General features: G+C 41.6%; 1 protein-coding gene across 1 annotated transcript; it reads right to left on the bottom strand.

Annotated features, from left to right (window-relative positions):
- Nucleotides 1-3,236: 3,236 nt before the first annotated feature.
- Nucleotides 3,237-22,730, bottom strand: MCAT (malonyl-CoA-acyl carrier protein transacylase). The gene is made up of 4 exons (XM_053716265.1): nt 22,205-22,730; nt 10,632-10,719; nt 7,280-7,497; nt 3,237-3,948 (listed from the first exon to the last, which is right to left on the bottom strand). The coding sequence occupies exons 1-4, from the start codon at nt 22,637-22,639 to the stop codon at nt 3,526-3,528; spliced, it is 1,164 nt and encodes a 387-aa protein (XP_053572240.1). The 5' UTR covers nt 22,640-22,730; the 3' UTR covers nt 3,237-3,525.
- Nucleotides 22,731-22,994: the final 264 nt, after the last annotated feature.

Genomic DNA, 22,994 nt, shown 5'->3' on the forward strand with positions numbered 1-22,994 from the left:
CTAATATAGCTACAATATAAATTATAATTATATTATAGCTATTTTAGGATTAATATTTATTTTACAGGTAACTTTGTATTTATTTTAACCAGGTACAATAGCTATTAAATAGTTAAGAACTATTTAATAGCTAAAATAGTTAAAATAATTACAAATGTACCTGTAAAATAAATCCTAACCTAAGTTACAATTAAACCTAACACTACACTATCAATAAATAAATTAAATTAAATACCTATAATTATCTACAATTAAACCTAACACTACACTATCAATAAATAAATTAAATACAATTCCTACAAATAAATACAATGAAATAAACTAACTAAAGTACAAAAAATAAAAAAGAACTAAGTTACAAAAAATAAAAAAATATTTACAAACATTAGAAATATATTACAACAATTTTAAACTAATTACACCTACTCTAAGCCCCCTAATAAAATAACAAAGCCCCCCAAAATAAAAAAAATGCCCTACCCTATTCTAAATTACTAAAGTTCAAAGCTCTTTTACCTTACCAGCCCTGAACAGGGCCCTTTGCGGGGCATGCCCCAAAAAGTTCAGCTCTTTTGCCTGTAAAAAAAAACATACAATACCCCCCCCAACATTACAACCCACCACCCACATACCCCTAATCTAACCCAAACCCCCCTTAAATAAACCTAACACTAAGCCCCTGAAGATCTCCCTACCTTGAGTCGTCTTCACCCAGCCGAGCCAAATTCTTCATCCAAGCGGAGCAAGAAGAGGTCCTCCATCCGGTAGAAGTCTTCATCCAAGCGGGGCAGAAGAGGTCTTCCATCCGATTGAAGTCTTCATCCAAGAGGCATCTTCTATCGTCATCCATCCGGAGCGGAGCGGCAGCATCCTGAAGACCTCCGACGCGGAACATCCATCCTGGCCGACGACTGAACGACGATTCCTTTAAATGATGTCATCCAAGATGGCGTCCCTTGAATTCCGATTGGCTGATAGGATTCTATCAGCCAATCGGAATTAAGGTAGGAATATTCTGATTGGCTGATGGAATCAGCCAATCAGAATCAAGTTCAATCCGATTGGATGATTGGATCAGCCAATCGGATTGAACTTGATTCTGATTGGCTGATTCCATCAGCCAATCAGAATATTCCTACCTTAATTCCGATTGGCTGATAGAATCCTATCAGCCAATCGGAATTCGAGGGACGCCATCTTGGATGACGTCATTTAAAGGAACCGTCATTCGTCGTTCAGTCGTCGGCCAGGATGGATGTTCCGCGTCGGAGGTCTTCAGGATGCTGCCGCTCCGCTCCGTATGGATGACGATAGAAGATTACGCTTGGATGAAGACTTCAATCGGATGGAAAACCTCTTCTGCCCCGCTTGGATGAAGACTTCTACCGGATGGAGGACCTCTTCTTGCTCCGCTTGGATGAAGAATTTGGCTCGGCTGGGTGAAGACGACTCAAGGTAGGGAGATCTTCAGGGGCTTAGTGCTAGGTTTATTTAAGGGGGGTTTGGGTTAGATTAGGGGTATGTGGGTGGTGGGTTGTAATGTTGGGGGGGGGGTATTGTATGTTTTTTTTTACAGGCAAAAGAGCTGAACTTCTTGGGGCATGCCCCGCAAAGGGCCCTGTTCAGGGCTGGTAAGGTAAAAGAGCTTTGAACTTTAGTAATTTAGAATAGGGTAGGGCATTTTTTTATTTTGGGGGGCTTTGTTATTTTATTAGGGGGCTTAGAGTAGGTGTAATTAGTTTAAAATTGTTGTAATATATTTCTAATGTTTGTAAATATTTTTTTATTTTTTGTAACTTAGTTCTTTTTTATTTTTTGTACTTTAGTTAGTTTATTTCATTGTATTTATTTGTAGGAATTGTATTTAATTTATTTATTGATAGTATAGTGTTAGGTTTAATTGTAGATAATTATAGGTATTTTATTTAATTTATTTTTTGATAGTGTAGTGTTAGGTTTAATTGTAACTTAGGTTAGGATTTATTTTACAGGTAAATTTGTAATTATTTTAACTATTTAATAGCTATTGTACCTGGTTAAAATAAATACAAAGTTACCTGTAAAATAAATATTAATCCTAAAATAGCTATAATATAATTATAATTTATATTGTAGCTATATTAGGATTTATTTTACAGGTAAGTATTTAGCTTTAAATAGGAATAATTTATTTAATAAGAGTTAATTAATTTTGTTAGATTAAAATTATATTTAATTTAGGGGGTTGTTAGTGTTAGGGTTAGACTTAGCTTTAGGGGTTAATACATTTATTAGAATAGCGGTGAGCTCCAGTCAGCAGATTAGGGGTTAATAATTGAAGTTAGGTGTCGGCGATGTTAGGGAGGGCAGATTAGGGGTTAATACTATTTATTATAGGGTTAGTGAGGCGGATTGGGGTTAATAACTTTATAATAATAGCGGTGCGGTCCGCTCGGCAGATTAGGGGTTAATAAGTGTAGGCAGGTGGAGGCGACGTTGTGGGGGGCAGATTAGGGGTTAATAAATATAATATAGGGGTCGGCGGTGTTAGGGGCAGCAGATTAGTGGTACATAGGGATAATGTAAGTAGCGGCGGTTTACGGAGCGGCAGATTAGGGGTTAATAATAATATGCAGGGGATAGCGGGGGCGGCAGAATAGGGGTTAATAAGTGTAAGGTTAGGGGTGTTTAGACTTGGGGTACATGTTAGAGTGTTAGGTGCAGACGTAGGAAGTGTTTCCCCATAGGAAACAATGGGGCTGCGTTAGGAGCTGAACGCGGCTTTTTTGCAGGTGTTAGGTTTTTTTTTCAGCTCAAACAGCCCCATTGTTTCCTATGGGGGAATCGTGCACGAGCACGTTTTTGAGGCTGGCCGCGTCCGTAAGAAACTCTGGTATCGAGAGTTGAAGTTGCGTTAAATATGCTCTACGCTCCTTTTTTGGAGCCTAACGCAGCCATTCTGTGGACTCTCAATACCAGAGTTATTTAAAAGGTGCGGCCAGAAAAAAGCCAGCGTTAGCTACGCGGGTCGTTACCGACAAAACTCTAAATCTAGCCGAAAAGTAGTGAAAGTGGTAATTGGTCTCCAACTGATAGGATATCAGGCAGGATTATGGGACTGAGACGTTTCAGTCTAATGATGGGCTTGCCAAGACAGCTATGACACTTAACTCTTTCGTTATATGAACAGGTTTTGTAAAAAAGCAAACTACAGCGCACCACAAGTCGCAAATTGCAGAATAAAAAAACACCCCATATCACATCAGCACACTTTGTTACTTTATTATAATCAATGCACCATCTTGTAACCTTTTAGCCCATAAAATGAGTTCCTTTATGAAAGACACCGGCTTCTAAAAATGTGTCTAGACTGCTACTGTCAAGCTCTGGTGTGACAAATAATATGATGTTATTGTCGGGTGCAGTTTATTCTGTAAATACCACAGGAGAAAAATAAACATTTTATTTATACAATGTTATATTACTATACAGCGTTCCCAAATAAAAATTGGGAAAATTTGACACTTTTATAAAAAAAAACCCTCATCAAGTTCTCCCAGCTTCCTCATCTTTAAACACATCAATGTTTTGGTAGGAATTAAACGCTTTTAGATTACACTTCCTCAGGATAACTCCCAGCTGATTCCCAGGTCCTGCTTCAAAGGTCCGTGGAAAATCTGTTCCTTTTTTCCTTTCATATATAGAATGCATAGTTTGTTCCCACTTCACTGGGGAGATCAGTTGCTTTACCAGCATGCGCTGGATACTGCGTGCGTGGTTATACCTCTTGCCGTCTAGGTTACAATGTACAGATATATACGGCTGTTTGAAGTCTATAGTCTTCAAGACCTTGTCAAGTGGTTCTGTGGCTGGTTCCATTAGTCGTGTATGAAAAGCCCCACTGACCGGTAACATTTTAGTGCGCAGAAACCTGTACTTCCGAGAATTCTTCTGCAAAAACTCCAAGGCCTTAACAGAAACAAAAATAATAGATTTATATAAAAAACCATGTGTATTCCATTCTTTAAGGCGCATTATATATTCATAATTATTAACTTTTACATCTATTTATTTTTTTATTTGTCATTTTAATCTCAGAAAACTAAAATTAAAGACAAATTAAAGGGACACTGAACCCAAATTTTTTCTTTCATGATTCAGATAGAGCAGCAATTTTAAGCAACTTTGTAATTTACTCCTATTGTCAATTTTTATTCGTTCTCTTGGTATCTTTATTTGAAAAAGCAGGAATGTAAGCTTACAAGTCGGCCCATTTTTGGTTTAGCACCCTGGATAGCGCTTGCTGATTGGTGGCTGCATTTAGCCAGTAATAAGCAAGAGCTACCCAGGTGCTGAACCAAAGATGGGCCGGCTTGTAAGCTTAAAATCCTGAATTTTCAAATAAAGATTCAAAGAGAATGAAGAAAAATTGATAATAGGAGTAAATAAGAAAGTTGCTTCAAATTGTTGCTCTATCTGAATCATGAAGAAAAAAAAATGGGTATAGTGTCCCTTTAACCCCTTAATGACAACTGACGTACCAGGTACGTCATGCAAAAACTAACTGTTAATGACAATAGACGTACCTGGTACGTCAGTTGTCTAACAGAGTGCTGGAAGTGATCGCAATCGCTTCCAGCAGCTCTGAGGGTATTGCAGTGATGCCTCGATATGGAGGCATCCTGCAATACCCCTTTACAAGCCTCCGATGCAGAGAGAGACACTCTGTGGCCCTCTCTGCACCGGTAGCGATGGTGCCGTTGTCCGGGTGGGAGGAGGGAGCGTGTGCGCGCGTGCACGTGCGCGCATTAGCCACACTGACACCAATGAAGGAAGGAAGGGGAAAAAAAGTTTTTGTTTTTTATTTACATATAAAAGGATCTGGGAGGGGGTGGGGGTATTGTGGGGGGGCTGCTACACTACAGAAATAATTAATAATAAAAATATAAGTTATAAATAAAATTAAAATACTTTGGTTTGTGGGGCCAAACTGGGTACTGGCAGACAGCTGCCAGTACCCAAGATGGCGGTAATTAGGTAGGGGAGAGGGTTAGAGAGCTGGAGGGGGGGATCAGGGAGGTTGGTACTAAGGCAGGGGTCCATCACAACTAAAATATTTTATTATTTTTAGATAAAAAAAAAAAAAAAAAAACTTATTTAGTACTGGCAGACTTTCTGCCAGTACTTAAGATGGCGGGAACAATTGTGGGGTGGGGGAGGGAAGAGAGCTGTTTGGGAGGGATCAGGGGGTGGGATGTGTCAGGTGGGAGGCTGATCTCTAAAATTAACCCTGCAAGCTCCCTACAAGCTATCTAATTTAACCCCTTCACTGCTGGGCATAATTCACCTGTGGTGCGCAGCAGCATTTAGCGGCCTTCTAATTACCAAAAAGCAACGCCAAAGCCATATAAGTCTGCTATTTCTGAACAAAGGGGATCCCAGAGAAGCTTTTACAACAATTTCTGCCATAATAGCACAAGCTGTTTGTAAATAATTTCAGTGAGAAACCTAAAATTGTGAAAAATGTAAAGTTTTTTTTTATTTGCTCGCATTTGGCGGTGAAATGGTGGCATAAAATATACCAAAATGGGCCTAGATCAATACTTGGGGTTGTCTACTACACTAAAGCTAAAATTAACCCTACAAGCTCCCTAATTAACCCCTTCACTCCTGGGCATAAAACACGTGTGGTGCGCAGCGGCATTTAGCGGCCTTCTAATTACCAAAAAGCAAAGCCAAAGCCATATAAGTCTGTTATTTCTGAAAAAGGGGATCCCAGAGAAGCATTTACAACCATTTGTGCCATAATTGCAGAAGCTGTTTGTAAATAATTTCAGTGAGAAACCTAAAGTTTGTGACAAAATTTTTTTTTTTTATCGCATTTGGCGGTGAAATGGTGGCATAAAATATATAAAATTGGGCCTAGATCAATACTTTGGGTTGTCTTCTAAAACAAAATATATACATGTCAAGGGATATTCAGGTATTCCTGACAGATATCAGGGTTCCAAAGTAACTAGCGCCCATTTTGAAAAAAAGTGGTTTGGAAATAGCAAAGTGCTACTTGTATTTATTGCCCCATAAATTGCAAAAAAAGCAAAGAACATGTAAACATTGGGTATTTCTAAACTCAGGACAAAATTTATAAACTATTTAGCATGGGTGTTTTTTGGTGGTTGTAGATGTGTAACAGATTTTGGGGGTCAAAGTTAGAAAAAGTGTGTTTTTTTCCATTTTTTCCTCAAATATTATCTTTTTTTTTTTTTTTTTAGTAATTTATAAGATATAATGAAAATAATGGTATCTTTAGAAAGTTAATTTAATGGCGAGAAAAATGGTATATAATATGTGTGGGTACAGTAAATGAGTAAGAGGAAAATTACAGCTAAACACAAACACTGCAGAAATGTAAAAATAGCCTTTGTCATTAAGGGTAAGAAAATTGAAAAATGGTCCGGTCATTAAGGGGTTAAACTTTCTTTAATGCGGACAAAATGGCACTTTTTAAACATGGTTAAAAATATCTTCTCAGTGAAAAAATATTGTTAAAGCCGTTTCTTTTCACTATGAAACATATTCATTATTACTGGGCAGTCGCACACGTCTCACGCATAAGAATAAATTGTCATTTCCCACCCTCTCAGGGGAATTGTAAAGCCCACAATTTTCATAGTAAAATGATAGGAAAAAAGGACAAAATAAATAATAAAACTATACTGCAAGGTTGTTTTTATTATGTGTAATAGAACCTGTTTTATTACAATCACAAAGTGTTTAAATTTACACAGACGGGAGATAAAAATGTAAGATCTCTTATGTTTAAAATATATTTTTTAAGCATTTGCAATGCACCTGGTGACATGAAATGAAACACAACTTTCTTTCATGATTTAGATAGGGAATGCATTTTCTAAACAATTTTCTAATTTCTTTTTGTTTTCCCCATTTACTTCATTCTCTTGGTATCCTTTATTGAAGGAGCCACAATGCACTACTAGGGGCTAGCTCAACACATAGGTAAGCCAATAACAAGGCAAATATGTGCAGCCACCAATCAGCAGAAAGGTCTCAGCTCCTGAGCCTACCTAGGTATGTTGGTCAACAAAGGATACCAAGAGAACAAATCAAATTAGATAATAGAAGTTAATTGGAAAGATGTTTAAAATGGTATGTTCTATGCCTCTTTACCTGTATAAAACTACTGAACTATGTTTGAAAATGCTTCTGATATGTAACAGATTTCCCCCACAGTCTTTAGTTGTATGCACTGCATCTCACACACATTTGTTATAACACTCACCTGCAAGTGCCCGGCGATGACGCGGCCATCAGGGAACAGGTAATTGGCCACCTCACAGACGGGGTTTTCTACACCTAAGGAAGCGCAGTGCTCTCTGGCTTCCCGGCATGCCAGGCTGTAGCTGGTCTGAGGCTGGCCCATTACAGACATCATGCCACTAGGGACAGAATCGGATGCCTTCTGCATAGCCTCAGCACGGATCTTTACTGCATAGAGCGCTGGGAAAGGAAAACATGAGAAATGTGTAGTATCATCTTCTTCTAAAGTCACGGAGACAAAAGGCAGCAAACAGTCTCACAACTATTCCTGGAGGTCACATGTCTCATTTACATATTTTTGGGGAGTACAACGTTCCACGTTACTTCCTCTATCAAATGTACATCATTGTAGCTTGTTCCGATGAGAGCATACTGATGTAGGCTCAGGAGTATGCATGCGTATGACATTACAAACATTGCTGCCATATAGTGCTCAAGAGACACATGCACACTCCTAAGAGCTAACTTTCAACAAAGGATACCTAAAAGAATAGGTTAATTTGACAAGAGAGGAAAACTTGAGTTTTTTCAGCTGTACACTGTGAATCATGAGAGATTAACGTTGACGTCAATATCCTTTTAAAATGATCAGGCTTGAAACATAATAATAAAGCATACATTTTATGTTATAATATGAACAAATACAATTATACCTCTGGCCAGACCACAACCCTTATGTTATAAATAGAGAATCTTTTAAGGAGGCGCTAGACAAGCTCTAAGCATTAACGACAGGAATATATTATAATGTGGCAATAGGGGTTTTTAGTTACACAGAAGGATATTACCTTGTTTTATGTTATTCTAAAGTCTCTTTTCAAAGTTTTTCATTAAGGAGTTGGCCACTACTGTTTTCTATTGTTTCAACAGAACACATCAGGAGAGACTTTGTTGTCAAATTGATATTTTATTTGTCAAGAAGAGGGGGCATCGTTACACCGTTACCAATATAACATATCAGGAGAGACTTTTTAATTTAACTCATGCAAATTCCATATGAAAAAGGTAGTATCGCAACACTGCTATATCATTTTGGGCTGTTGATATTTTGCAATTGCATTTACAAGGAGCTCCTGAACTATACAAAAGCATAATCTTTGCCAAAGTACAAGCATCATTTTTAAACAAGTGAATGTTCAATTGTAAACTGTGATTTTAATTACTGTTCATATATTTATCACAGTTACAGGTCTACAAATTTTATTTTTTATGTTCTAGATCGATGTATTATATATATTTCTGTTTTTAACAAATACTAATAGTAAAGATGGATTCTTAAAAGACTGGTTTAATCATTTATTTTCCTCTTAGCCGGATTAAGTAGTTTAGGAATGATTGGATAATAGAAAAAACAATTATACAAAGAAAAGGAATCACTTTGTAGAAACACAATTGACACAAACTATATATACATAAATATCTATTGTAGGACATAATATCGAGAATCTTTATTGAAAGACACCACATTTTGACACAACAACTGTATAAACCAAAATCTTTATTGAAAGATACATTCACAAGATCTAAAATAATACATACAATCAGGCATTTGTCACTCATACTTTATCCACCTTAATAAAATTATCCTTAATGAAAAACTTTGAAAAGAGACTTTAGAATAACATATAACAAGGTAATATCCTTCTGTGTAACTAAAACCCCTATTGCCACATTATAATATATTCCTGTCGTTAACGCTTAGAGCTTGTCTAGCGCCTATTTAAAAGATTCTCTATTTATTACTTTGCTTTCTGTCTAGGAGGAGGACAGTAATTAAGGAGGCTTAAGCATTTTAAGTCCAGCGCTATATACACTATAAACCTTTTGTAAATTTTAACACAACCCTTATGTTATTATAATGGTGCAGACCCCTAAACACGGATGTGAAAAAGAAGAAATCTACTAAGTACCATTCAGCTCTCTACGGAAATCTATATTAAATGTATTCATTCAAAAAAGCTCACAGAGAAAGCCGAAGTCCGTCCATGTTTTAATAGTCTAAGCAGCAGAGGTGAAAGCTTTGCTTGTGCGCTGCTGTGACTGATTAGAACTGGTACTTTCTAAGGATCAATAGAATGTTTACATAACTGACATTCAACAGAAAGAAACAAAAAGAAAAGTAGTAGACTTTAAACCGAACTAACCCTCAAAGTATTTGTAAGATTGTGATTGGAGAAAACGGAGTGAGAAACGAAGAACTGAAATACAATCCCTTTTTGTAGCAGTGTGCGTCTTGGTCTAAAAATCTTGTTGTTATTACAATGATATAATTTAGGGTAAACTAAACATCTGCCTGGGAACGAGACCTTCAGTAAGAAAGGAAAACAATTCAGACATTTATAAAAATGTATATTCCTTTAAAAATTAATTACACTGATACAATAACAGGGCCATGGTTCTCCTCTGCTACAATAGATGCATTACATACAGTTTATCTACGTCAGATCTATGTATTTCACTAACAGTGCTGCCCCAAATGATGTGAATATATCTACAGAAAATACCTGAGTGTCAAATCCTCACAAGAAATACACCTTTAAAACATAAAATCTCAACAAAAAAATAGGAAAATATGAAGCCCCTATAATATTACTGGTTTAGTTGTTTTTGAACATTAAAAAGGGACACTGAACCCAAATTTTTTATTTTGTAATTCAGAAAGAGCATGCAATTTTAAGCAACTTTCTAATTTACTCCTATTATCAATGTTTCTTCGTTCTCTTGCTATCATTATTTGAAAAAGAAGGCATTTTTTTTTGGTTTCAGTACTCTGGGCAGCACTTTTTTATTGGTGGATGAATTTATCCACCAATCAGCAAGGACAACCCAGGTTGTTCACCAAAAATGGGCCAGCATCTAAACTTACATTCTTGCATTTCAAATAAAGATACCAAGAGAATGAAGAAAATTTGATAATAGGAGTAAATTAGAAAGTTGCTTAAAATTTCATGCTCAGTCTGAATCACGAAATAATTTTTTTGGGTACAGTGTCCCTTTAAGATCAACACCTTGACTAAATGTGTGTGCCGGTGACCAAGCTACTGTAAGTGTATGCACCAATTTCAGGTCGCCAACTGGGGGCCTTTTCAGATGCTAAACTGCTTAAAAGCGACATGACATTAAATAAATGCTAAATATAAGTGCACATTACAGACTTCACAAGCCCAACCCTGCTAGGTTTCTATCCTTATCTGGCATTGACTGAGAGGATAAGATATTAAAACCATAACATTACAGAAGCAGCAGACGCACCGACCCTACTGTGGCAGGAAGTACACATGTGACTTTATATTCTTCAGAGCACTAACACCTACCTTCTGTAAAATCCATAGCACCAGCGAAAACTAGCGCAGCAAACTCCCCAACACTGAATCCAGCAGCTGCTACACACATCTCAATAGCCTAGAAAAGAAAGACAGTTCAACTGAAAGGGATAGGAAAGTCCAAATTAAGCTTGCATGATTCCGATAGAGCCGGTCATTTTAAGACACTTTTATATTCACTTCTATTTTCAAATGTGCTTTGTTCTCTTGGTACCCCTTGTTGAAAAATAATACATTCATATCCTACACTAGTGGGATCTAGCTGGTGATTGGTGCCTGCACACATTTGTCTCTTGTGATTGGCTAACTAGATGTGTTCAGCCAGTAGTGCAATGCTGGTCCTTCAGCAATAGATAACAAGAGAATGAAGCAAATTTGATAAGAAAAGTAAATTGGAAAGTTATTTGAAATTGTATGTTTTATCCAAATCAAAATGAAAATGTTGGTGTTTTCTGTCCCTTTAAATATTAAAGGGATGGGGGCGAGGAATCAGTTATATCTTAACATTCACAACTCTTTAATCAAATATTACCTTGCTCGGTTATTGTGTAATACCCAGATGTACCTGAGATACAAATAAAATGATTGCTGCAAAAAGGGTTTGGTATCTTAAAGCCATGATAAGTCACATTAGGCAAAGTATGCAGGGACCTAAGGCACATGATTTTCACCATTAAACTTGTATTACCCTATATTCAAGGCAACAGAAAGTGTTTAGGGCACACATGCATTAAATGGTCTGTAGTGGTCATGCATCTGATATGTGTATTATTTAAGCATGCACTAAAGGGTCTGTACTGGGCATGCATCTAATCTGTGTATTATTTAAGCACTGCATTAAAGGGTCTGTAGTGGTCATGCATCTGATCTGTGTATTTAAGCATGCACTAAAGGGTCTGTAGTAAGCATGCATCTGATCTGTGTATTATTTAAGCACTGCACTAAAGGGTCTGTAGTGGTCATGCATCTGATCTGTGTATTATTTAAGCACTGCACTAAAGGGTCTGTAGTGGTCATGCATCTGATCTGTGTATTATTTAAGCACTGCACTAAAGGGTCTGTAGTGGTCATGCATCTGATCTGTGTATTATTTAAGCATGCACTAAAGGGTCTGTACTGGGCATGCATCTAATCTGTGTATTATTTAAGCACTGCATTAAAGGGTCTGTAGTGGTCATGCATCTGATCTGTGTATTTAAGCATGCACTAAAGGGTCTGTAGTAAGCATGCATCTGATCTGTGTATTATTTAAGCACTGCACTAAAGGGTCTGTAGTGGTCATGCATCTGATCTGTGTATTATTTAAGCACTGCACTAAAGGGTCTGTAGTGGTCATGCATCTGATCTGTGTATTATTTAAGCACTGCACTAAAGGGTCTGTAGTGGTCATGCATCTGATCTGTGTATTATTTAAGAACTGCACTAAAGGGTATGTATCTCATTTGAGGTAACGAACCACATCACTGGCATAAAAAGTTCTGCTGAGGCCAACAAACAGGTTTTATTTTGGTAAATAACTGGCATGAAGTTGTAGGCACCATAGAGAAGATCAAAAGGTATCATTTGACACGATTCATATAAACGGGCTGCATTGCATTTATCTGGTACGTAAGATTTCCACACTATTTTAGGTAGCAAATAAATATTCTTTATATATAGTAATAAATATTCCCATTTGTATTAATGTTTTTAATTATGATTACTATAAGCATGTGTGTAAAGGGGGGGGGGGGGGTATTGCACAGGCATCCTGTTTTCATTAACTCCCCCAAACAATAATATCAATTTGGGTTAAATCACGCACATTCCAGAGAATGAACTTATTAAAATGTGCACTCTCACTTGCACTAAATGTGCACTCTCACTTGCACTAAATGTGCACTCTCACTTGCACTAAATGTGGGCATAGGTCAACAAGGTTATCTATTTCTGTGGTCAGGGAACTGACCTTATAGCAGAAGTGAATCCCACTAATTTGGGATGTTCATAAATAGACAAATAGAAATTTTTTAATTTAACAAAAAAAAGTCAGTGTCAGGATGGCCAGACAGGATCCCAGTTCTCTTTTCCAGATAGGGCACTCAGTGCTGAGCTTGTCCAGAGAATTGTGTCCTTGTGAAAAGGCCATAGGGAGCCCACAGACCTGGTGCAATGCTGCTGCAATAGCCAACAATCAGCAAGCGCTACCCAGGGGTCTGAACCAAGAATGGGCTGGCTCCTAAGCTTACATTTCTGCTTTTTCAAATAAAGATACCAAGAGAATGAAGAAAAAATGATAAAAGGAGTAAATTAGAAAGTTGCTTCAAATTGCTGCTCTATCTGAACCATGGAAGAAAGAAACTGGTTTTCATATCCTTTTAACACACAGAGGTCTAGCACTAGCTCACTGCTTGCTGTGATACTGGTACTTACTGAGGGACAGAGGTCTAGCGCTAGCTCACTGCTTGCTGTGATACTGGTACTTACTGAGGGACAGAGGTCTAGCACTAGCTCACTGCTTGCTGTGATACTGGTACTTACTGAGGGACAGAGGTCTAGCACTAGCTCACTGCTTGCTGTGATACTGGTACTTACTGAGGGACTGAGGTCTAGCACTAGCTCACTGCTTACTGTGATACTGGTACTTACTGAGGGACTGAGGTCTAGCACTAGCTCACTGCTTGCTGTGATACTGGTACTTACTGAGGGACTGAGGTCTAGCACTAGCTCACTGCTTACTGTGATACCAGTACTTACTGAGGGACAGAGGTCTAGCACTAGCTCACTGCGATACTGGTACTTACTGAGGGACAGAGGTCTAGCACTAGCTCACTGCTTGCTGTGATACTGGTACTTACTGAGGGACAGAGGTCTAGCACTAGCTCACTGCTTGCTGTGATACTGGTACTTACTGAGGGACAGAGGTCTAGCGCTAGCTCACTGCTTACTGTGATACTGGTACTTACTGAGGGACTGAGGTCTAGCACTAGCTCACTGCTTGCTGTGAAACCAGTACTTACTGAGGGACAGAGGTCTAGCACTAGCTCACTGCTTGCTGTGATACTGGTACTTACTGAGGGACAGAGGTCTAGCGCTAGCTCACTGCTTACTGTGATACTGGTACTTACTGAGGGACAGAGGTCTAGCACTAGCTCACTGCTTACTGTGATACTGGTACTTACTGAGGGACAGAGGTCTAGCACTAGCTCACTGCTTGCTGTGAAACCAGTACTTACTGAGGGACTGAGGTCTAGCACTAGCTCACTGCTTGCTGTGAAACCAGTACTTACTGAGGGACAGAGGTCTAGCACTAGCTCAGTGCTTGCTGTGATACTGGTACTTACTGAGGGACAGAGGTCTAGCACTAGCTCAGTGCTTGCTGTGATACTGGTACTTACTGAGGGACAGAGGTCTAGCACTAGCTCACTGCTTACTGTGATACTGGTACTTACTGAGGGACAGAGGTCTAGCGCTAGCTCACTGCTTGCTGTGATACTGGTACTTACTGAGGGACAGAGGTCTAGCGCTAGCTCACTGCTTACTGTGATACTGGTACTTACTGAGGGACAGAGGTCTAGCACTAGCTCACAGCTTACTGTGATACTGGTACTTACTGAGGGACAGAGGTCTAGCACTAGCTCACTGCTTACTGTGATACTGGTAATTACTGAGGGACAGAGGTCTAGCACTAGCTCACTGCTTACTGTGATACTGGTACTTACTGAGGGACAGAGGTCTAGCACTAGCTCACTGCTTGCTGTGATACTGGTACTTACTGAGGGACAGAGGTCTAGCACTAGCTCACTGCTTACTGTGATACTGGTACTTACTGAGGGACAGAGGTCTAGCACTAGCTCACTGCTTACTGTGATACTGGTACTTACTGAGGGACAGAGGTCTAGCACTAGCTCACTGCTTGCTGTGATACTGGTACTTACTGAGGGACAGAGGTCTAGCACTAGCTCACTGCTTACTGTGATACTGGTACTTACTGAGGGACAGAGGTCTAGCACTAGCTCACTGCTTGCTGTGATACTGGTACTTACTGAGGGACAGAGGTCTAGCACTAGCTCACTGCTTACTGTGATACTGGTACTTACTGAGGGACAGAGGTCTAGCACTAGCTCACTGCTTACTGTGATACTGGTACTTACTGAGGGACAGAGGTCTAGCACTAGCTCACTGCTTGCTGTGATACTGGTACTTACTGAGGGACAGAGGTCTAGCACTAGCTCACTGCTTACTGTGATACTGGTACTTACTGAGGGACAGAGGTCTAGCACTAGCTCACTGCTTACTGTGATACTGGTACTTACTGAGGGACAGAGGTCTAGCACTAGCTCACTGCTTGCTGTGATACTGGTACTTACTGAGGGACAGAGGTCTAGCACTAGCTCACTGCTTGCTGTGATACTGGTACTTACTGAGGGACAGAGGTCTAGCACTAGCTCACTGCGATACTGGTACTTACTGAGGGACAGAGGTCTAGCACTAGCTCACTGCTTACTGTGATACTGGTACTTACTGAGGGACAGAGGTCTAGCACTAGCTCACTGCTTGCTGTGATACCAGTACTTACTGAGGGACAGAGGTCTAGCACTAGCTCACTGCGATACTGGTACTTACTGAGGGACAGAGGTCTAGCACTAGCTCACTGCTTGCTGTGATACCGGAACTTACTGAGGGACAGAGGTCTAGCACTAGCTCACTGCTTGCTGTGATACCAGTACTTACTGAGGGACAGAGGTCTAGCACTAGCTCACTGCGATACTGGTACTTACTGAGGGACAGAGGTCTAGCACTAGCTCACTGCTTGCTGTGATACCGGAACTTACTGAGGGACAGAGGTCTAGCACTAGCTCACTGCTTGCTGTGATACCGGAACTTACTGAGGGACAGAGGTCTAGCACTAGCTCACTGCGATACCGGAACTTACTGAGAGACAGAGGTCTAGCACTAGCTCACTGCGATACTGGTACTTACTGAGGGACAGAGGTCTAGCACTAGCTCACTGCTTGCTGTGATACCGGAACTTACTGAGGGACAGAGGTCTAGCACTAGCTCACTGCTTGCTGTGATACTGGTACTTACTGAGGGACAGAGGTCTAGCACTAGCTCACTGCTTGCTGTGATACCAGTACTTACTGAGGGACAGAGGTCTAGCGCTAGCTCACTGCTTGCTGCGATACTGGTACTTACTGAGGGACAGAGGTCTAGCACTAGCTCACTGCTTACTGTGATACTGATACTTACTGAGGGACAGAGGTCTAGCACTAGCTCACTGCTTGCTGTGATACTGATACTTACTGAGGGACAGAGGTCTAGCACTAGCTCACTGCTTGCTGTGATACCAGTACTTACTGAGGGACAGAGGTCTAGCACTAGCTCACTGCGATACTGGTACTTACTGAGGGACAGAGGTCTAGCACTAGCTCACTGCTTGCTGTGATACTGGTACTTACTGAGGGACAGAGGTCTAGCACTAGCTCACTGCGATACTGGTACTTACTGAGGGACAGAGGTCTAGCACTAGCTATTACAAAGAAAAAGAAACCTTTGACAAAGCTGTGTAGGCAAAACATGTCAGGGCTACCGGAGACTACTTCTCCTTTTTAAACTAACCAGCAGTGTGTCTTGTTGAACGAATGTGTAATTAGAATTTAATTTAAACCAATATGTATGTGAGAGTGCCTGGATGAATCTTATTTCAGCCGAATACTACTTTATAATTTACTTTATCTAATTATCCTACCAACCGCTACTTTGTAGCGCTTGTACTGTTTAACAGATTCATTGGAGAGGGGAAACCTGTATTCATACTAATACTTAGAAAACCTAACCACGAGCTGTATACTATCAGCACTCTGTCTATTCTTATATCGGCTCTGCTCACACTCCAAGTTGAGCTGCGGGAGGAGGGGAGATTAGCTCCTTTCTATTTATACCAAGGTAGCGATATTGCAGATCGCAAGAGAGGGTGGGAGAGGGACCACCAATTTGGGGAACGTATTAGAAGTATCCCATTATTCAAATTTGTCTTCCCAGTGATATTACGGTGCAAACAATAATAATATATATAATCTAACAGTGAAAATAGCACCAATCGGGGGGACAGACGTTTTGTATCCAGTTCAAGAGATCTGTTAAATTGCATATTAGATATAACCAGTGTACTGTCCAGTTCGGGTATTATTTAAATTATATATCTTAAGGGCAAGACCTAATTACCGGTACATAAAACAAATTTGACTCGCACTAGTTCACTACTGGCCTTATAGGAATTGTGGTCCCCGGATATACACAGCCTCTCTGTAAATTACCCTCTGATTTTTCAACAATAAACCAACCTAAATTGGTATTCATTTAATGTGCAAGTTTCCCCGGAATATTGCTATACCTAGTATGTTACACCAAGCATCCCTCAATATCATTACAACTCTACATTAGTAAATAATATTCATATCGAGGTGCAGCCAAGATTGTTCCCTTATGAGAAGGGAAACATTGGACATAAAGTATTATTAAATAACAATTTAGGACCCGTTACAATATTTACACTTATTACATAGTGACACCAATACTATAACACTGTCCAAGACGCTGAGGATTATAATATAATCAGGGTAATAAATCAGAATTATTACAAAGATATATTTAATTATTTACACTCACGAATTACTAGTGAATTACATTATTTTATATGTAGTTTTCCCCAATATTATGTAAATCTGTTATAACAGTGAGGGTACTTTAGATCCAACACATCCCTGGTGGTTCTAGTATTTGATTGGATAACACAAAGCAGTATTGACACTACAAGCACGTGGTATGTCACCAGTATCACCATTTTAATTTATCCAAGAATCAGAACAATACCAGTCCATCTAGTAGTTTCAATAGAAGTATTCATTCTATCCAGGTACAGAACAATTGACAATTATTTTCAAACTCACATCTCCTAAAGGCAATTGTACCATATAATTTACTTGAAGGTGTGATATTACCGCAGATACCCCCGGACTCAGATACAAGAGTAACAATAGGGGCAATCTCATTGTGATAGTGGCACACATCCCTATTATCCAATAAGACGGTACATATGTATTACTCCCTTCTAATTAAGGGCACAATTTAAGGAGAACATACGGGGGCCTTTACATTAAATACATTGTGATTAGGGAGGCACCATCCTCCTTCTAATCACCGTCCTCTGCCACACTGACTGAATTTTTTAGTATCCATTTTTTAACTGAGTTATTAAAAGTTAAGTTTTAAATTTGCCTTCTATGGGCTTCTTTACCTATGGTATCTAGCTAGTGTATAACCAGTGCTGTTGAGTGCTATCCAAGTACACTCTTTCAATTGCTTACAGCAATTGGTATTTTTCAGTCTAGCACTAGCTCACTGCTTGCTGTGATACTGGTACTTACTGAGGTACAGAGGTCTAGCACTAGCTCACTGCTTGCTGTGATACTGGTACTTACTGAGGTACAGAGGTCTAGCACTAGCTCACTGTGATACTGGTACTTACTGAGGGACAGAGGTCTAGCGCTAGCTCACTGCTTGCTGTGATACTGGTACTTACTGAGGGACAGAGGTCTAGCACTAGCTCACTGTGATACTGGTACTTACTGAGGGACAGAGGTCTAGCACTAGCTCACTGCTTGCTGTGAAACCAGTACTTACTGAGGGACAGAGGTCTAGCACTAGCTCACTGTGAAACCAGTACTTACTGAGGTACAGAGGTCTAGCACTAGCTCGCTGCTTGCTGTGATACTGGTACTTACTGAGGGACTGAGGTCTAGCACTAGCTCACTGCTTGCTGTGATACTGGTACTTACTGAGGGACAGATGTCTAGCACTAGCTTGCTGCTTGCTGTGATACTGGTACTTACTGAGGGACAGAGGTCTAGCACTAGCTCACTGCGATACTGGTACTTACTGAGGTACAGAGGTCTAGCACTAGCTCACTGCTTGCTGTGATACTGGTACTTACTGAGGTACAGAGGTCTAGCACTAGCTCACTGTGATACTGGTACTTACTGAGGGACAGAGGTCTAGCGCTAGCTCACTGCTTGCTGTGATACTGGTACTTACTGAGGGACAGAGGTCTAGCACTAGCTCACTGTGATACTGGTACTTACTGAGGGACAGAGGTCTAGCACTAGCTCACTGCTTGCTGTGAAACCAGTACTTACTGAGGGACAGAGGTCTAGCACTAGCTCACTGCTTGCTGTGATACTGGTAGTTACTGAGGGACAGGAGGTCAAGCACTAGCTCACTGCTTGCTGTGAAACCAGTACTTACTGAGGGACAGAGGTCTAGCACTAGCTCACTGTGAAACCAGTACTTACTGAGGGACAGAGGTCTAGCACTAGCTCGCTGCGATACTGGTACTTACTGAGGGACTGAGGTCTAGCACTAGCTCACTGCTTACTGTCAAACCAGTACTTACTGAGAGACAGAGGTCTAGCACTAGCTCACTGCGATACTGATACTTACTGAGGGACAGAGGTCTAGCACTAGCTCACTGCTTGCTGTGATACAGATACTTACTGAGGGACAGAGGTCTAGCACTAGCTCACTGCTTGCTGTGATACTGATACTTACTGAGGGACTGAGGTCTAGCACTAGCTCACTGCTTGCTGTGATACTGATACTTACTGAGGTCTAGCACTAGCTCACTGCTTGCTGTGATACTGGTACTTACTGAGGGACTGAGGTCTAGCACTAGCTCACTGCTTGCTGTGAAACCAGTACTTAATGAGGGGCAGAGGTCTAGCACTAGCTCACTGCTTGCTGTGAAACCAGTACTTACTGAGGGACAGAGGTCTAGCACTAGCTCACTGCTTGCTGTGATACTGGTACTTACTGAGGGACTGAGGTCTTAGCACTAGCTCACTGCTTGCTGCGATACTGGTACTTACTGAGGGACAGAGGTCTAGCACTAGCACACTGCTTGCTGTGAAACCAGTACTTACTGAGGGACAGAGGTCTAGCACTAGCTCACTGCTTGCTGTGATACTGGTACTTACTGAGGGACAGAGGTCTAGCACTAGCTCACTGCTTGCTGTGATACTGGTACTTACTGAGGGACAGAGGTCTAGCACTAGCTCACTGCTTGCTGTGAAACCAGTACTTACTGAGGGACAGAGGTCTAGCACTAGCTCACTGCTTGCTGTGAAACCAGTACTTACTGAGGGACAGAGGTCTAGCACTAGCTCACTGCTTGCTGTGATACTGGTACTTACTGAGGGACAGAGGTCTAGCGCTAGCTCACTGCTTGCTGTGATACTGGTACTTACTGAGGGACAGAGGTCTAGCACTAGCTCACTGCTTACTGTGATACTGGTACTTACTGAGGGACTGAGGTTTAGCACTAGCTCAGTGCTTACTGTGAAACCAGTACTTACTGAGGGACAGAGGTCTAGCACTAGCTCGCTGCTTGCTGTGATACTGGTACTTACTGAGGGACAGAGGTCTAGCACTAGCTCAGTGCTTGCTGTGATACTGGTACTTACTGAGGGACAGAGGTCTAGCACTAGCTCACTGCTTACTGTGATACTGGTACTTACTGAGGGACAGGAGGTCTAGCACTAGCTCACTGTGATACTGGTACTTACTGAGGGACAGAGGTCTAGCACTAGCTCACTGCTTACTGTGATACTGGTACTTACTGAGGGACAGGAGGTCTAGCACTAGCTCACTGCTTACTGTGATACTGGTACTTACTGAGGGTCAGGAGGTCTAGCACTAGCTCACTGTGATACTGGTACTTACTGAGGGACAGAGGTCTAGCACTAGCTCACTGCTTGCTGTGAAACCAGTACTTACTGAGGGACAGAGGTCTAGCACTAGCTCACTGCTTGCTGCGATACTGGTACTTACTGAGGGACAGAGGTCTTAGCACTAGCTCACTGCTTGCTGTGAAACCAGTACTTACTGAGGGACAGAGGTCTAGCACTAGCTCACTGCTTGCTGCGATACTGGTACTTACTGAGGGACAGAGGTCTTAGCACTAGCTCACTGCTTGCTGTGAAACCGGTACTTACTGAGGGACAGAGGTCTAGCACTAGCTCACTGCATGCTGTGATACCGGTACTTACTGAGGGACAGAGGTCTAGCACTAGCTCACTGCTTGCTGTGATACTGGTACTTACTGAGGGACAGAGGTCTAGCACTAGCTCACTGCTTGCTGCGATACTGGTAGTTACTGAGGGACAGGAGGTCAAGCACTAGCTCACTGCTTGCTGTGATACTGGTACTTACTGAGGGACAGAGGTCTAGCACTAGCTCACTGCTTGCTGTGAAACCAGTACTTACTGAGGGACAGAGGTCTAGCACTAGCTCGCTGCGATACTGGTACTTACTGAGGGACAGAGGTCTAGCACTAGCTCACTGCTTGCTGTGATACTGGTACTTACTGAGGGACAGAGGTCTAGCACTAGCTCACTGCTTGCTGTGAAACCAGTACTTACTGAGGGACAGAGGTCTAGCACTAGCTCACTGCTTGCTGTGAAACCAGTACTTACTGAGGGACAGAGGTCTAGCACTAGCTCACTGCTTGCTGTGATACTGGTACTTACTGAGGGACAGAGGTCTAGCGCTAGCTCACTGCTTGCTGTGATACTGGTACTTACTGAGGGACAGAGGTCTAGCACTAGCTCACTGCTTACTGTGATACTGGTACTTACTGAGGGACTGAGGTTTAGCACTAGCTCAGTGCTTACTGTGAAACCAGTACTTACTGAGGGACAGAGGTCTAGCACTAGCTCGCTGCTTGCTGTGATACTGGTACTTACTGAGGGACAGAGGTCTAGCACTAGCTCAGTGCTTGCTGTGATACTGGTACTTACTGAGGGACAGAGGTCTAGCACTAGCTCACTGTGATACTGGTACTTACTGAGGGACAGGAGGTCTAGCACTAGCTCACTGTGATACTGGTACTTACTGAGGGACAGAGGTCTAGCACTAGCTCACTGCTTACTGTGATACTGGTACTTACTGAGGGACAGGAGGTCTAGCACTAGCTCACTGCTTACTGTGATACTGGTACTTACTGAGGGTCAGGAGGTCTAGCACTAGCTCACTGTGATACTGGTACTTACTGAGGGACAGAGGTCTAGCACTAGCTCACTGCTTACTGTGATACTGGTACTTACTGAGGGACAGGAGGTCTAGCACTAGCTCACTGCTTACTGTGATACTGGTACTTACTGAGGGACAGGAGGTCTAGCACTAGCTCACTGCTTACTGTGATACTGGTACTTACTGAGGGACAGGAGGTCTAGCACTAGCTCACTGTGATACTGGTACTTACTGAGGGACAGAGGTCTAGCGCTAGCTCACTGCTTGCTGTGATACTGGTACTTACTGAGGGACAGGAGGTCTAGCACTAGCTCACTGCTTGCTGTGATACTGGTACTTACTGAGGGACAGGAGGTCTAGCACTAGCTCACTGCTTGCTGTGATACTGGTACTTACTGAGGGACAGAGGTCTAGCACTAGCTCACTGCTTGCTGTGAAACCAGTACTTACTGAGGAACAGAGGTCTAGCACTAGCTCGCTGTGATACTGGTACTTACTGAGGGATCCTCCTGACTCAGCTTCTCAGTGGCAGCCAGAGAAGTGACAAAAACAGCCGGCTGGCAATGCACTGTCTTGTTTAAAAGTTCCTGGGGACCATTGAGGCACATATCTAGTAGGTCATATCCCAGCACCTGGCGAGCTGCACTGTACATTGCCCTCACGTTGGGGTATTTCAGGAGGCTTCTGCCCATGCCCATTTGTTGGCTGCCCTGCCCTGGGAATAGCACCACGGTGCTCTCAGTGGGGGATCTCCTGGAGGGTTTGGCATTTCCCTCCCTTTGGCCCTCTAACTCTGAGGCTTCCAACAATGATGAGATATCCTCCTCAGCCCAGAGCCCTGGTGTCCTGCAGAACCCTCTGTGCCATTGCCAAGGCCTGGGGCACAGAGACAGGAGCCGCCTGCACACGGCCGGGGAGGAAAGGGCTGCCATGGTGCTGGGCACTACTACCGCTACGCACGGCAGCTACTGGGGGCAGCCATGACAGGTAACTGAATGACAGTCTGCACATGGGCTTCTGCTGTCCTCTGTGCACTTCCGGTGTTCCCTTAGCACTTGCACTTCCGCCCCTTACAATAGTAACAAAAACATTTAATCTGTTTCTCGTTTACAATAGTTCTTCCTTTACTACATGTTATATACACACCCCAGGGAATGCGGTGCCTCTTCTAACGTGTCCCTTTACAGAGCACTCCTGCAATCAAAGTAGCGAAATACTAACTTCCGCCCTTAGTGCAGTCCTTTAAAATAACATTCTCTCCTGGAACAAATCCCTAGCCAGTGGTTC

Source organism: Bombina bombina, chromosome 6 (assembly GCF_027579735.1).
Source record: "Bombina bombina isolate aBomBom1 chromosome 6, aBomBom1.pri, whole genome shotgun sequence".
NCBI classification, from domain to species: Eukaryota; Metazoa; Chordata; class Amphibia; order Anura; family Bombinatoridae; genus Bombina; species Bombina bombina.

Bases quoted from the DNA above. Each gene is read 5' to 3' on its own strand.
- MCAT (XM_053716265.1), bottom strand. From the start codon at position 22,639: ATGGCAGCCCTTTCCTCCCCGGCCGTGTGCAGGCGGCTCCTGTCTCTG. The intron at 10,720-22,204 runs GTAAGTACCAGT...TTTCTTTTCTAG, and splicing joins TGAGTCAGGAGGATCCCTCA to GCTATTGAGATGTGTGTAGC. The intron at 7,498-10,631 runs GTAGGTGTTAGT...TTCCTTTCCCAG, and splicing joins TGCTATGGATTTTACAGAAG to CGCTCTATGCAGTAAAGATC.